This window comes from Bombina bombina, chromosome 2, assembly GCF_027579735.1.
Source record: "Bombina bombina isolate aBomBom1 chromosome 2, aBomBom1.pri, whole genome shotgun sequence".
In the NCBI taxonomy this organism is placed as follows: domain Eukaryota; kingdom Metazoa; phylum Chordata; class Amphibia; order Anura; family Bombinatoridae; genus Bombina; species Bombina bombina.
This window is the reverse complement of record NC_069500.1, coordinates 586,918,096-586,935,892: the sequence shown is the minus strand read 5'-3', so window position 1 is coordinate 586,935,892 and position 17,797 is coordinate 586,918,096. Positions and strand designations below refer to the sequence as shown.

Below are 17,797 nucleotides of genomic sequence, written 5' to 3'. Positions count from 1 at the left end.
CACATCAATATAAAATACATCGGGTAGCTATCATCAATTGCATAAGGAGGATTGTAGCGATTTGTACTTTCAATTTCATCATTTTATACCTGCACACATTGTCAATGTTGAAAGAAGACCATACAGTAATTTGACAGAAGGAAGATCAGGAGGAAAAACAAACTGTACACAGTTTCCTATATATCTTTATTAATAATATAGATAGGTTTTTTTAATACGATAAAAATTCATATTTGTCATATTATTTTCTCGTATTTTAGCCATTTGCAGGAAAGTAAAACAATATTAAATAGAAACGGTTCACGTTATTATTATCATAACTACAAATTTCAAATGTTACTCAAAATGTTGTAAACCTGCAATTAATTTATAGCATTATTGGAATATACAGTATGTGACCATTCAATTGAGATTTAATAATTTATATGTGTTGCTATTTTGCCTGCTATTTGTAGACTGATAGCATTTTTCAAAATCAAATAATAATAATAATAAAAGGATAAATCCCAAAAGCATATACAGTATATCAGCAATTTTACAGCTTATTTTTTTAAGAGAAGTATGTTTCTTTGTCCTCCATTTTTGTCCTTATCCAGGCAAGCAAAACAGTAAATGGTTTTATCAAATCTGGGCATGTTTGCAAGCAATAATTTTAACAGCAATCAGCAGAAAAACTGGTGATTTCAGTGTAACTGATGTGTGTGGTTGTTTTTACCATCCCAGCTATCCAGCGTTTTGAGACATCAAGAAGCTCATTGTTTTTTTCTGCTCACGGTGCTTTTGAGACTACAATTAGCGTAGCACAAAAGAGATAAATTACTGTGAAGATTTGGTTTTATTGAGGATAATAAATGAAGGACAAAGAAATTTACTGCACAAATTTTAGTTTACATGTAGAGCGATCAGCAAGATAGTAACTTGATTGTTAGAAATGTTTTCAGCTCATAACATTTGTATAATGTCTTATAGATGTGATGCCAGTTGCTTAGCATGCTCGGGTCCGGGTGACAGAAACTGTACAAGCTGTCCAGACGGTTACGTATTAGAGGGCAACGTCTGTGTAGTAGGGATGGTCTGTAAAGATGGTAAGTGAATGATTAAGCAACTGTGTTTCAGTAATAATTAGAAAACATATACAGATGTGTACAGTAGAAATGGAAATCAGAACCATTTTGAAAGATGGTTATACGTGTGATATTGCTACATTTTTTATAAGGGAACACAATTTAAGCGCATGACAATTTTTTTTCTTGCATTAGAAAAGCTGTTTATTGTTATTGTGAAACAAACACGAAATGCATGTTTGTGCAGTATTGGTTTGTGAGAGAGAAGCACATCTATTTATAAAAAACAATTCTAGTTGCAACAGAAAAAAAGATAACTTTAATGCCCTTTTAACATAAGAACGAAAAGTCGAATTCAGGCAAAAAAAATGGAAAGTGTGATGTTTGACACAAAAAAACTGATAGTTTGCTTAAACTATGACAAACATTGACAAATTATCCGATTTAATGTCACACATTTTTTAAAAATCACATCACTTTCAACTACTCATGTAAACGTATATATAAATAAAAATGAGGTACTGCGAATAGATATTTCTACTAGAACTAATATTTAATGAATTCTGTTTTTCAAATGCATATGTCTGTAGAGCTGTTGTAATATATATTGAATTCATTTTTATATAATGCACTGAGATTATTCTAGGGCTTTTGTGTCAAGCAGGATTATAGCCACTAGGCCCAGAGTGCATTTGGTTTGCAGAATGTGTCAGGAATTGCTCTGATGTAAGATTTATGGTTTATAGCTGTTGTTTATTTGTAAGACTAAAACTTTTGTAACGACACTGTCCTTCACAAAGTCTTGTGGTGATTTATTTTATTAGCAGTTTATGACAAGCTTTTGCTGTAAAATAAATGGTGAACTTAATACAAACTGTTGGCTACTGACGGAAGGGCACATAAACCCGTACGCTTGTTTTTATTTCAAACAGAATGTTTCCATTTTGTGACTTGAAGCAGTATTAGAAATTTTATGATTGATGTCCCCAGCAATTTTAAACAGATTGAACCAAAGATGAGCCTCAACACAGTTTGTACATACAGGAGAATGCACCAATTTATGATATTGGTCATATGACTTGAAATGTTTAATGCCAAAATTATTCAATATATCGAAGTGACCATTGTTCTCCATCATGTGGATTGGGTCATTTATATGAAATTGATTTTTTTTTATTTATCATAATGTCATAAATATGATGATCAACATTTTTATTACATTCTTAAACATTATTTTGCCTTTCTGAATATAACTTTATTTGTATCACCACATTTACCGACAGTAACCTAGATATTTCAAACAGTATGGAGAAACATTGACAGTGCCTTGATTCCCATGTCTTTGACAAATATTCAACTGCAAAAGATAAAAGAGGAACTAGGAGATATTTCTGTTAATTTGCTTTTAAGTAGATCTAGACACATGATAGTGATTTCTGCAAGACCTGTGTGATCATATAAATGCTATAATCTAGGATGGGGAGAGATTATTAAATGAAAAAATGATTAAATAGATTAACCTATTACATTTTTATTTATTTTTTGCCAATTATAAAAAATATACATGGTATTTTTCTTGATGTAAAAGGTGTCAATATCATTGTAGTTACTTATAGAATGAATGCACACTAAAGCACATCATTTTTATGAAATCTACTAATTATACATATGTGCAATAATGCTGTCTGTTGGGGGGGGGGGGAAGAGAAGATACAATTATGTGAAATCCACTATAAATATGTGCAATAATGTAATTTGTGCAAATAGATGCAATAATAAAGAAATTAAAATATATATATATATATACTGTATATAGTAAAAAGAGCAGCAAGAGGAATAGCTGAAAACATATTTGCTGCAAGCTCTCTTCACTGTACCTCAACTGCACACAACGAGGAGAGATCAACCAAGCTTGGCCCTCAGAGCATTCTGGGGATTATAGTTCCCATGCTTAATCTATTGAAAATATGAGGGGCCTCACATGGTGACCATAGCACAGTTTAATTTTGGTGGAGCCCCAGCACATCGCCTAAAGCCCCTTAGTTAACTTCAGGGCTCAAAAATCAATGCACCAGGTCCTTTTTTTAATGTGCCATCGGTGCCCTAATTCAAGGGTTTAGTCAGATTTGACCAAATATTAAAGGGACGTGAAACTCAAAAATGTTCTTTCATGATTCAGATAGAGCATACTATTTTAAACAACTTTCCAATTTACTTCTATTTTCTAATTTGCCTCATTCTTTTGGTATCCTTTGTTGAAGAAATAGCAATGCTCATAGGTTAACCAATAACATGAGGCATCTATGTGCAGCCACCAATCAGCTCCTGAGCCTATGTAGATATGATTTTCAACAAAGCATATCATGAAAATGAAGCAAATTAGAAAATAGAAGTAAATTGGAAAGTTGTTTAAAGTTGCATGCTCTTTCTGAATCATGAAAGGAAAAAAATTTGGTTTCATGTCCCTTAAATATTATTATGGTCCGGTGATATTTTTTTGGATACTTCTGTTTTTAACTTGGGTAATCTCTGAGTTTACAATGATTCCATAGCAGTATTCTTTCTAATTTAGTTCATAAACTGAAATTAGGTGTTTAAATCTACAGTATAAATAACCCACATCTGATAGTAAGCAATATATGAACAGAGTATGAAAATGTTTTAGAGATGTTTAAAAAAATATACAAAAGTATAATTTTAAACAACTATGAAAAATAAATAAAGAATATATTGCAGTAATTTACACAAATCTAAAAGGTTTAATATTATTGCAAAGACTGTGATGAAGGTTATTTCTGTGCTTGTCTGTAAATTCAAGAAAGACTGTAATATTCATGTGTGTGAAGATTAATGTCACATCAATAACTTTTTATTTTTATCTGATGAAATATTTCTCGGTAGTTTTTCCTTCAGTTTATCCCAGTGAGGAAATGATGCATATCAGTGTTGCTATACAATTTCTCTTCTTTTTATCCCAATGACATTCTTTCCTTGAAATGTTTTTCTGTATAGTGACTGCAGAACAAGGTTTGCATTTTGGAGTATAAAAAAAAAAAGAAAAAAACTTCACACCAACTTTATTTATAGAGTGTAAAAGAAGAATATTTGTATTTCCTTTGTGGTGCTAAAAGTAATTGTCAAAGCTGTTTGGATAGATGCATTATATTCTAACAGCTTTTGTTTTACAGTTTACCCTTTCCTTGCTAAACAATAAACCTTATACATATTGCCATTAAAGGGACATACAAGTAAAAAAAAAATACATGAAATAAATCCCACTTTTCCACTGTTTGTTTAACTCATGAAATATGTGTTAAACACATAGTTAAAGTAGTAAATAAAAAATTTGTGTCACTCCTGAGAATGATATTGTTAGTGACCCAACCAGAGCGACAAATGTTCATATCTTAACTGAGTGAGAATCTTTACAGGGACATAAAACACGTTGTGATTGTAATATAAAGTGTTTTTTATGCATACTTAAAAAAAAAACTTACTATATGCTTTATTTATGCATCCACCTTTTCTGTAATTCTACTTTAATTTTTTTGGGTATTCCTATTCTGTGACTTTGCACTTCAAACTTCATAAGGCTAACCTTGTCCCTATCAGGAAGATGTTGCAAACTAACATACTGCAAAAGAATGTATGTTTTGCTAACACAATTACAGTGGTAAGCTTTGTCTACTCCATTAACAACTCTAGACTGGCTCCTCCAGGTTTTGAATTGGAAAAGAGATAAATTAAATAAGACGGTAATGTATTATCATATCACATGTGGTTTATATGATAATCTGTTGCAAGACAAAATATCATATCCCTTTAACTATGTGTTTAACCACTTTACACTGTGAATAAAGGGATTTTGATTAAATGTATTATGATCCATTATGGGCCAGATTACGAGTGGAATGCAAAATAACGCTCCCGCTTGAGCATTAAATGAGCTAAAAGTAAAATATTTGTGCTCGTCAGGGTTGCGCTCATAGCTTGAAAGTAAAATGTTTTTGCTGTCGCACTAACCCGGACGAGTGCAAAAATTCCAAAGTTAGAATATAGTGTGCGCGTTCATGTATTCCCCCTAGAGGTCAATGGAGGAAAAACCTAACGCCCCACTTTCTTGCAAACCCGATCACATATACTCATTTGCATTAACCAAACATGAGAATATGAATATTTTACATTGCAATGTTCTGCACATAGAAAAATATGTTCTATTTTTTCAAAAATATATTTTTCTGTATGTGAATGTATTTTGGTACAATATATATCTATATATATATATATATATATATATATATATATAATTATACAGGGAGTGCAGAATTATTAGGCAAGTTGTATTTTTGAGGCTTAATTTTATTATTGAACAACAACCATGTTCTCAATGAACCCAAAAAACTCATTAATATCAAAGCTGAATAGTTTTGGAAGTAGTTTTTAGTTTGTTTTTAGTTATAGCTATTTTAGGGGGATATCTGTGTGTGCAGGTGACTATTACTGTGCATAATTATTAGGCAACTTAACAAAAAACAAATATATACCCATTTCAATTATTTATTTTTACCAGTGAAACCAATATAACATCTCAACATTCACAAATATACATTTCTGACATTCAAAAACAAAACAAAAACAAATCAGTGACAATATAGCCACCTTTCTTTGCAAGGACACTCAAAAGCCTGCCATCCATGGATTCTGTCAGTGTTTTGATCTGTTCACCATCAACATTGCGTGCAGCAGCAACCACAGCCTCCCAGACACTGTTCAGAGAGGTGTACTGTTTTCCCTCCTTGTAAATCTCACATTTGATGATGGACCATAGGTTCTCAATGGGGTTCAGATCAGGTGAACAAGGAGGCCATGTCATTAGATTTTCTTCTTTTATACCCTTTCTTGCCAGCCACGCTGTGGAGTACTTGGACGCGTGTGATGGAGCATTGTCCTGCATGAAAATCATGTTTTTCTTGAAGGATGCAGACTTCTTCCTGCACCACTGCTTGAAGAAGGTGTCTTCCAGAAACTGGCAGTAGGACTGGGAGTTGAGCTTGACTCCATCCTCAACCCGAAAAGGCCCCACAAGCTCATCTTTTATGATACCAGCCCAAACCAGTACTCCACCTCCACCTTGCTGGCGTCTGAGTCGGACTGGAGCTCTCTGCCCTTTACCAATCCAGCCACGGGCCCATCCATCTGGCCCTTCAAGACTCACTCTCATTTCATCAGTCCATAAAACCTTAGAAAAATCAGTCTTGAGATATTTCTTGGCCCAGTCTTGACGTTTCAGCTTGTGTGTCTTGTTCAGTGGTGGTCGTCTTTCAGCCTTTCTTACCTTGGCCATGTCTCTGAGTATTGCACACCTTGTGCTTTTGGGCACTCCAGTGATGTTGCAGCTCTGAAATATGGCCAAACTGGTGGCAAGTGGCATCTTGGCAGCTGCACGCTTGACTTTTCTCAGTTCATGGGCAGTTATTTTGCGCCTTGGTTTTTCCACACGCTTCTTGCGACCCTGTTGACTATTTTGAATGAAACGCTTGATTGTTCGATGATCACGCTTCAGAAGCTTTGCAATTTTAAGAGTGCTGCAGCCCTCTGCAAGATATCTCACTATTTTTTACTTTTCTGAGCCTGTCAAGTCCTTCTTTTGACCCATTTTGCCAAAGGAAAGGAAGTTGCCTAATAATTATGCACACCTGATATAGGGTGTTGATGTCATTAGACCACACCCCTTCTCATTACAGAGATGCACATCACCTAATATGCTTAATTGGTAGCAGGCTTTCGAGCCTATACAGCTTGGAGTAAGACAACATGCATAAAGAGGATGATGTGGTCAAAATACTCATTTGCCTAATAATTCTGCACACAGTGTATATAGGTATAGATATATACAGATGTATATAGGAATATCTATTTAGAAATACATAGAACATATTCTGCTATGTACAGAACATTGGAATGTGAAATATTTACAGTAAATACGCAATTAAAACCTTTATTAAAAATGAATATTGCATAAAAATGCTTTTAACATTTTTTCATCTACTTAACGGCAAGGGGCTCTAATGCACTTATATATATATATATATATATATATATCTTATGTGTGTACATATGTATTTATGTGTTTATATATGTATATATGTCTGTAAATACATATATACACATATAAATACATATGTACACATATCTTTAGAGTTGTATATGTATGTATCACTATGTTAAAGCCCTGAGACCTCATATCTTTGAGCCCTTATAACTTTTGTATGCAATATTTTTGTGATAATTTTTTATTAGATAGTTTTATTATGATTGTAACTGTACTTTAATAATATGAAAATGGTACTGGCATTAGGACCCAGTGACCCTGGAAAAAAGACTGAGCTAAATGTAACAGTCCAGTGCTGCCCCTTAAAAAAGGATTTAACAATATAAGTAAAGAATAAAGGTTTAGGGTTTATTGAGCACTCTTTCCTAATCTAAGTAGAAAGGAATTAAAAAATAACTTTTAATAATTAAATGTAAAAATGAGAAAACAACCTCTATATAATAAATGAAACCCCATCAACCAAAGTAATAATCAAGTGAGATAAAAAGCGCATGCATTCACCCCCCTGTTTCCTGCATCATGATTGGTGAATAGCAGGCAATATGCCTGTATTTAAAAGGATGGCATTTGGGGCTTCTGCTTGTTACTATTCACATTGAAAAAGGCCACTTCTTGGGCTGAAACTAGTTTGTGTATTCTATTAGTGATATTGCATGTTTATTCACCCCTGGCACCTGATGCCGACGACTGCAGCGATCGGCCAGGAAACAGGGGGGTGAATGCATGCGCTTTTTATCTCACCTGATTATTACTTTGGTTGGTGGGGTTTCATTTATTATATAGAGGTTGTTTCCTCATTTTTGCATTTAATTAATAAAAGTTATTTTTTAATTCCTTACTACTTAGACTAGGAAAGAGTGCTCAATAAACCCTAAACCTTTATTCTTTACTTATATTGTAACTGTACTTTGTAATGTATTTTTGATGTGTTTTGTGAGATTTTTTAGTTTTGCAAAACAGGTAACCAGAGCTCTGAAGTCACGGTAATCATTCTAGCACAAATTGTGATTGCGCTCAAGCAATCGTGTTTAATTTCAACTCATAATATGAGCGGTATACACGATGAGTGCAAACCGTCACGATATATACTCCTTATCGATCGGGCATAAATGTTTGCGCTCTACTCATAATCTAGCCCTATATTTTTTAAAGTGTGATTATAGAGATAAAATAAAATGCTCTTATTCATTAGAGCATATTATTTTATCACTACCAACATTGCTTCGCTATGTGTTGAACCCCCACAACATGTTAAACACATAGGTGAAATACTGCTCAGGAGCAGCAGAGAACTACTGGCTCTGAACGGACACTGCTACTGATCCAATCGGCATCACTAGTCACACAGCTGGGTTGTGAATTGAATCAGCAGAGTTTCCGCTTGGGACCAGCTGTGCTCTGTGGCTCCAAAGCAGTAATTTACCTGTATGTTTAAACCATTTGGGAACACATAGTGTTGCAGTGCTGCTAGTGATAAATTGACATGTTATAATAAATTAGAGCATTTTATTTTATCAATATAAGGGCCCTTTAACAATGCATTTTTCATTATGAGGTAAAAGCTCTGGAGTGAGTATATGCCTGAGCAGAATATGTACAACATTGTTGCAAATACTGTTATGATATAGTGCTGAAGACATGTGCAAGTTTTTGAGCCTACCTGAGTAAGCTCTCTTGGAAAGGAGGAAAGTTTGAAACAATACAGTAATGAGTGAATTGGAAAGTTTTTTTGTTTTTTTTTTTCATTTTGCCTTTACATGTGACTTTATAACAAAAAAAAAACTTTTTAGTTGCCTTCATTACTTAAAATTTTACAAATGAAACTGTTTATTATAATTATTTCTGTCCTGAAAAATATCTGTTTCCTTTATGATTATACATTTCAATCTCATGTATATAAATCACTGTGATATATTTATCAAAATTTCTTTTTGTTCTTTTCTAATTTTCTACTTTTTTTTTCTTCATCCTTTTTACATCAATGGATACCAATCACTTACTGTCGGACCATTATGTTCCTTCCTGTTGAAAAACAAAATTGTTGAATCAACTTTCCCTTTGATGGACCAAATTTCCTTGCTTCCTGCTGCTGAATGGTCTCTACCATCCAATCTACCTGTTCTTACCAATCAAATCTTACTCCATTGTCCACGTTTTCTTCAAAATCTTCATGTTTCTGCTTCTTCCCACTGTCAACCTATGGAAAGCAACGGAAGAATCCTGGGCAGAGGGAGGTTTCTGTATGCTAGTAAAAAAGAACAATTTGTGCCAACGGAAAGTACTTCAGCAACTTTGCTGCAGAACGTGTACACTCAAGGGGTGAATAGGCTGCGGCAAAAGTTCCCTATTCCTTTTAGACTTCTAGATTTTTCATATTAATAATAAAAAGCCACCTCTTTTTCTCACTCTTTTTTGCCCCTCGGTCTTTCTCCAATGGGGGAAATGATAAACTGTTTGGTTGGAACTTCAAAAAAGAAACAAATAATAATAAAAAAAAAACTACAACAGACCTACCTTGTATATCTAGGTGTTTACAGTAAAGCACCTGGATTCACAGTCAGTATTGTGTGACCAAAGCATTGATGCCAAAATAAAGGTTCAGCTAATGATGTGATATCAGATAAAAAGGTATTGCCTTTTCTTGTTCGTATTTTGGTCTCCCCAGACAGGACTGGATTTCCTAAAGGCTGATGTGGCCCGATATATAATAAGGGGGTAAGAGGATGTATGGATTTAGTGCGGTATGTCTAGCTACACCCTACGTTCATCACATGGTTTTGTGAAAACTGTTATAGTTGGGGAGTTTTATACAAAGCGAGTACAATGTAAGTTAAATAAAATAATTATCAGTGCCTGAGTGAGGCATGTAAAGCATACCAGCACCATTACATTGAAAAATAAAGAAATTAATGAATGGGATTGAACCAATATTTTATTAAAAATATAGTAGGAGATATTTCTGTTTTTGTATATCCTGTTTATTTCCTCCAGAGAAAACTGGTTTATGTATTCTACTAGTCATTTATTTCTAATTTAAAACATTCTAGAGATATATACCTTGTCTCTGTGTTTCTCCATTTGCTGTTCATTTTTAACAATGTGTTAATTTTTTTTGTAACATATTCTAATGTTTATTTTAAGCTATAATGTGTCTTGATGCTAATTTGTTTCATTCAAATGAATTGACCCATATGCAGTTAAATATATTTTGCTTCCCTTGTCAAGCAAACCATTTTACAATGGTTCACATGGTTGCTCATACTCACATGTGGTAAGGACACATATGGAAACATGTATACATCTCAAGAATAACCTCATTTTAAAAGATACAAGTAAAAGGGACGCAGACAAACAGAACAGCAACATAGTGAAAGTGTTAACTGTAACATTCTATTCTTTTTTTAGTACAAGCGAAAAAATACAGCAAAATGATGTGCTTTACTTTTATTGTGCTAAAATGACGACAAATGGGTCCCATATTTTATGATGATTATTGTATTTGATAGAAGAGCTTCACAATGGCAGTATAGTGTGGGCTCCTTCCTGCAGACACACATTTAACTACAGAAAAACAGAGCTCTAATTTAAAAAAAATGCACCATGATGTAAATCTTAAGAACTGGATGTAACAAATGAGTACATTTTAAAATTGCCCAACCTAATAACTAGGGGGCACAATGCAGCTCCTTTGCTGTATTTTATCTGGTACTTCACAGCTCACAGAATTAGTACTGTACCTGCTTATAACAGGAGGATTGCTTTTTTCTCTTCTGTACTTTAAATAATGCGAAAGTACAATTTCTCTCTAAGGGGCAAATGTATACAGATTCCAATTTGTCCAGCCAAAATTTGAGTGTGATTTGTATTTGGCTCTGTTCAATACCACAAAAAATATTGTCAACTGATATTTGTATAATGGAAATATGACATGTACCTAGTTAAACAAGTTACTATTGCATATGTTTTTTTTATAATTAAATATTTTCAAAACAATCTCATCAACCCTCTAAGTTAAATATATCCCATTGTCACCCCTCATTTGAAAAAGGTTGTACACACGTTACATTATTTTAGCTTTATTTACATCATTGTTAAGGAAAACATGTGCAGCTCATTCTATTAATTGCTATTCTGATCTACATGTCTGTGTCTCTTTAATATTTGAAATGCTGTTTTTTTCTGAGAAAAACCATGTGCTTTTCAAGAATGAAACAATTTGTATTTTCCTCATTCCATTAAAGGTTATAGTCACTTCCCCTATTTATTTGTTGTATAAACTGACTGCACATCCCACACATGTAATATTGGTTATACTGTAGGGGTTAAATTATTGTGTTCCTGGAGAAATCAGAGACATTGGTTCTGCACAACAAGACTATATTCCGTAAAAGTATTTAAATGTCACTTGTGGCACATTCTATGTATTTTAATGTTTGTAGCTCTTCATGTTTTGTTATGGGTTTTGTTCAGTAAATGTACATATTATATTTCACAATGTTATCTTTTTTTTGTTTTGTTTGTTTGTTTCCCAAAGGACACATAAAATGCTGAGCAAAATGTGTAGTCAATTATAGAAATCTATGTATCAAAGTTTACATCACAGAATTGGTCTGATACAAGGCATAAGAAATCAGACTTATCATCAGTTTCGGCAGCAGACTACCTAAATGCAAAGAAATAAATTATTATTATTCATTTTTTTTTTTTTTTTTTTTTTAATTATGAACAAAAGCAAATAATAGAACAAGAGCATTTAGACCAGGTGTGCTGACAGAAATGGTCACCCTGTCTTCTCATTGAAATTGTGAATGAATGAGTGGTGTTTACTAGTTACAAAAATCTTGTATACAATCCTCTTTGTAACTGTATTTGTGCAATAATATTAAGCAGTGTTTGAAGAATGACTGTACTTAATGGTGAGAAATATCACTACTTTATTTTTCTTGGCAAAACCTGTATCAACATGCTAGGATGTGTTTTGGCACAACAGGTTTTTTTTTTTCTTTTCTTACAAGTTTGTTAGTCAGATATGTTACATGCAGAGGTTTACATTTATTACCTTAGGCATGAATTTTTTATTTTTTATTTTACATTAAAGATATATAACCAGATTAAGTACCTGGTATATTCAGTTATTTACCAGTTATCTAGATATATGTCTCTCATTTCCTCAGAATGATCTCAAATCTGTGTAAATAATGCTGCACTCTAAAATAATCAGGAACAAGTAATCTAATTCAAACATTTTTGCCAAATTAATTCCGTGCTGAAGATTATTAACAACTAGTCAGACATTTTGAGGGAATAATGTGTCCTCCAAAATACCACTTTTATACCTTTATTACAAACCTACGAACTCTTTCTCTTTTATTCATGCTTACGGAACAAAGATATCAAAAAGATGCAACATATGATTCTATTACACAAGGATACAGAATGTTACCATTACAATATATAAATAAAAGCAACATTGCTATGTGTCAAAAGCTTATCTGTTCTTGCATGAATGAGCTAGCGGTTATAGTTTTTTCAAGTAAGGCATTCTGGAAATGGTGTGTTGTATTGTATTGTAGAAATTGCACTTATTGGGGATGCATTTAAGTTGACCACAATCTTTTAGGAAAGTTTATCAAATGATCTATCAACAAAAATCCTCATAGACATCTGGAGACTGATGAAGAGGGAGGACCCCTAAAAGTTCCGACTTTGAATAGTAGGAAAATGCTTATTTTAAATGGGGAAGGTAAGAATTTTAATATGCTCACTCAGATTACATATGGATATATAGTAATAATAATAACTAGTATTTATATAGCACCTTTCTCCCAGTGGGACTCAGCGCTCGTTCTCGGAATTAACCAAATCGGCAGCTGAATAGTAATGGTTGTTATTATTACCCAACTTAATGTTACACATTTATCTATGATATTGTAATATGATGGACTGAGTTTTTTTTTTCTTCCAATATATATTTGAAAGGTTGAGCATTATTGGTCCATTTGTGTTTGCTTGAGAACCCGCGTTGCATATTATCTAATACTTTTCATTTGATTTTGTTGATATTGGGGAAACTATTCAATTTTAATACAAATGGGTATAAGGAGGATATGTATAGAGTAGTAGATAGAGCTGAAGGACAAAGCACTCTCTGGTCTTACCAACGACTGGTCTGATGAAGGGGTGAACCCCTGAAACCTCACTGTAAATAAAATTGTGTTGTACACTTGATAAGACCAGAGAGTGCTTTGTCCTTCAGCTCTCTCTCTCTCTCTCTCTCTCCTCTCTCTCCTCTCTCTCCCCTCTCTCTCTCCTCTCTCTCTCCTCTCTCTCTCCCCTCTCTCTCTCCTCTCTCTCTCCTCTCTCTCTCCTCTCTCTCTCCTCTCTCTCTCCTCTCTCTCTCTCTCTCTCTCTCTCCTCTCTCTCTCCTCTCTCTCTCCTCTCTCTCCTCTCTCTCTCCTTCCTCTCTCTCCTCTCTCTCTCTCTCTCTCCGCCCTCTCTCTCCTCTCTCTCTCCTCTCTCTCTCCTCTCTCTCTCCTCTCTCTCTCCCCTCTCTCTCTCCTCTCTCTCCTCTCTCTCTCCTCTCTCTCCTTTTTTCCCTCTTTACTTACACAAAACTGTTGCCTTAAGTTAGATGCTATAAATTAAATTATTTTATTAGCTTCTATCATATCATTATAAAAAAATAACACACTGTCAAAATACCATTCCTATTAAACAGTGCACTACTTACGTTAGAAGGAGATTGTTTTGAAGATTATTTTATTGGAAATGTATGAAAATACCAGAGTTTAGGATCATACGTTAACCTCCACAAACCCCGTTCAACTAAGTATAATAATCATGGATATGAAAGAATTGCAATAATATGTGATAAATTATTTTCATATGAATAAAGATTAATTAAAAACTGTTAAGGTGAAATTTGAAACTAGCAGGAATGCATATTTTGCATTGTGTACTGCTGTATGCATGGTCATTGGATGATGGGATGCCCAGTAGATATATATGTTTTTATATATATATATATATATATATATATATATATATATATATATATATATATATATATATATATATATATGTTTATATATATATATATATTATATATATATATATATATAAAACTAATTTCTTTAAAGATATTTCCAGAATTATAGACCTGCTGTTCACTTTAAATAATTGCTCTTGTTCCAGAAATGTCATCAACAGTCCTTACTTGAGAATCCCCCCCAAAAAAATATCTTCTGAAAAATAAATTTATTGCATTTTTTGTCTTTCAAAATATGTCCTTCTCCAGCGGTGTTACAAACACTGTCACTTGAATATTCTGGGATTTTCATCAAATAATTTCGGCTGCTACTATATTGATCATTTCATTCTACATTATTATTTCAAACTATCCTTAGCTTTTATAAACACAGTTTCACAGTTTACTGTTTATGTATTTTTTTTAAATATATATATATATATATTCCATAAGTTATATCCCATAAGTGTATTTGTTTGTATTGCTATGAGTTCATAAATAACCACTGAAATGTCTAACTATGCATAAACTTTTTGGACAATGCAATAAACCTATTCTAGTCTTTGGACCATTTATGTCCCAGAAAATATTCATTGGTAGTGGCTCTGTGTATTTGCTAAACTAATTTAGGAGACTAAAAAGAGATTCAGAGAGCTTTGAGTTTTATACCTGTAATTATTTAATTTTTTTGCTTGATAACCTAATTATGAACACATTTTTGTTTGACTTTTGCAATACATGGAAAAATCATTTCAAGATAAACCAACACTTAAAGGGACACTGACCCCATTTTTTTTTCTTTCATGATTCAGATAGAGCATGACATTTTAAGCAACTTTCTAATTTACTCCTATTATCAATTTTTCTTTGTTCTCTTGCTATCTTTATTTTAAAAGCATGAATGTAAATCTTAGCAGCCAGACCATTTTAGGTTCGGCACCATGGATAGTGATTGCTTATTGGAGGTTTACATTTACCCACCAATAAGCAAGCATAACCCAGGTTCTCAACCAAAAATGGGCCGGCTCCTATGCATCACATTCCTGTTTTTTAAATAAAGATAGCAAGAGAACGAGGAAAAATTGATAATAGGAGTAAATTAGAAAGTTGCTTAAAATTGCATACTCTATCTGAATCATGAAAAAATGTTGGTTTAGTGTCCCTTTAAGGTTCTTGCTGCAATGTGAACATGCACATATAATAGCATTTGTGTGTACAGTATCAACAAAGCATCATTTTAGAGATGTCTTCTTTAAAACTTGGTTTTCCTTCAAAACAAAATAATTAGTTATGCATAATTATTGTTAAACTATAACTATATATATCATCAAGGATCTATGTATTAATGGGACATTATAACGCTTGATCACTTGAAATCACTTGATAGTGATGCAGCATATCCGCGAAACTTGACTAGAAAATATACCATGAATGTTTGTATCAACAAGGAAGATATTTTACCTCAAAATTTCTTCAGTAGCCACATCTCATTGTGAAGGGATTTTAAGCATCCAATCAGAATGATTGTCCTGGGAATTTCAAGGGAATGTGCATGTGTAGGCAGATTCATTTTATTTCCAACCTTAGTTTAAGGAAGTTTACTACGAAATCTCAAAAGTTCATGGAGAAATCTCATGAGATCACAATAGAGCAAAGTTTGAACTCAGCACTGATCGTGCTGATTGGGTGTTCACCAGGCAGATGACAGTAATATTTTCTAGTCCTTTTTTTTTTTTTTTTTTAACATGTGCGGTATCACTTTCAAGTGGTTCAGCATTTGGGTAACAATTATGAACGCAATTGTATGATTCAATGTTATATTTCCTTTTAGAAGATATTTATTTTTGTGCATATACCAATACATGAGCTTAGCCTTTCATTACTTAGCATTATAGTATATTATAAAAATACTTACATTTATATTTGGTCTTGATTCCTGCAATACAAATATAAAGCAATACTTTGGTGAGGGAGATTTTGATTATCAGTTGCTTTCAATTGTTTACAAATTGTTTATTTAAATCATTACCAGAGTGTGTAGCATTTGTTTCATTGATAACTTTATCATTTTCTATTTTAAGTATTATTCCTGTTACATTTTTTAATATGACACTGTTATATTATGAGCTTTTATTTACTAAAGCTAGTATGATATAGGGGCATGGATCTCTTCATTATGAGTGAATATATTTTTTTGTGTAATATATTTTACTTTTACATATTCTGCTAGTTGAATAGTCTTCTGCAGTCATCCATAAATACATAGGTTTCTTAAAGTTAAAGGAACAGTAAAGTCAAAATTAAACATTCATATTCAGATAGCAAATGTGATTTTAAACGACATTCCGGATTTACAACTATGATCAATTTTGCCTAGTTCTCTTGCTATACTTGGTGAGCTCAGAAGCATGCACGTGTCCTTAGCCATCTGGTAATAGTGATTGCAAGAATGTTTAAAACAATGTTATACATATATGTATAACATTGCTATAAACATTGTTGCAAACATTGCTGCCATATGGCTAAAGACATGTGCACACTCCTAAGCTCTTTAAAAAAGGATACCAAAAGAATTAAAGTGAATGTCAAGTTTAAGAGATTACCTAAAGTGAAACGATAGCAGTTAAAAAAATGAATAAGAGTTTCATTCATGAAATAGTTAGTATATACTTATCTTCAGAGATATTTCACTATACACGCTATACAGATAATAGCTGAACCTCTGGTCGCCATTTTCCGCATTTGATTGACAGATGACTCATCTGAAATCAACTAATCGTTGAATAGTGTTTATAGCTCATTGATAACAGAAATAAAATGGAAAGTTGTTTAAAATGTCATGCTCTAGCCAATCCAATTAAGTTTAATTTTGACTTTACTGTCTCTTTATATATATATATATATATACATACACAGTATATATATATTCACTGTATATATATATATATATATATATATATATATATATAGTATTTATGTATCTCTACTTTTTATTTTCTCAATCATCTTCTTCTAAGTCAAATGTTCCTCATCAGTTTTATCTATTCAAATTTCCATTCAGTTGACATTGCATAAACAATCAATGAAATATTATTCTATTGGGTAGTAGCGCTTGTGTTTTTTCCTTAGAGCATAGTAGCAAATGTAATCTACATTTTGCTGAGGTTATATCACTGGCTTGAATACTTAAATCAAAATGTATAGCCAATATATAATTGATTAAACTGGAAGCTGTGAGCAAACTGGGTCAATGCATTCTCTTAAACAATATATGAACCCCCAAAAGTTCAAACTGGGTATTGATATAAAATATACATTTGGGCTTTAGGATTAAATGTATCTGCTTACCCCCAGGAACAATCCTGTAAATAAATTGACCTAATATTGACTTAAACCTCATGGCCATATATAATCTATGTCACTTTGAACTCATTTTTAATATCAGGTTCTAGATGACATGAAGTATACTTATTAAATTGCTACACCCATATTAAGTACTGAAATAAGAAACCATAGGGACAATATTGAGAGCTGGAATAAGTGAAGATTTAAAGGAAATAGATTAATCGTATAGTTTAGGGCAGGGGTCATCAA

The 17,797-nt window shown here is 32.8% G+C and overlaps 1 protein-coding gene across 3 annotated transcripts in view; it reads left to right on the top strand.

Moving 5' to 3' along the window:
- Window positions 1-17,797, top strand: part of PCSK5 (proprotein convertase subtilisin/kexin type 5) — an 868,299-nt gene that overhangs the window by 518,643 nt on the left and 331,859 nt on the right. For 2 of the 3 annotated variants that reach the window (XM_053702490.1, XM_053702492.1), the window contains exon 20: window positions 970-1,085. In XM_053702490.1, coding sequence (XP_053558465.1) covers window positions 970-1,085 — 116 coding nt within the window. Of the gene's footprint in view, window positions 1-969; window positions 1,086-9,383; window positions 11,672-17,797 lie in introns of those variants that run through there. The other variant, XM_053702493.1, reaches the window with a different exon arrangement.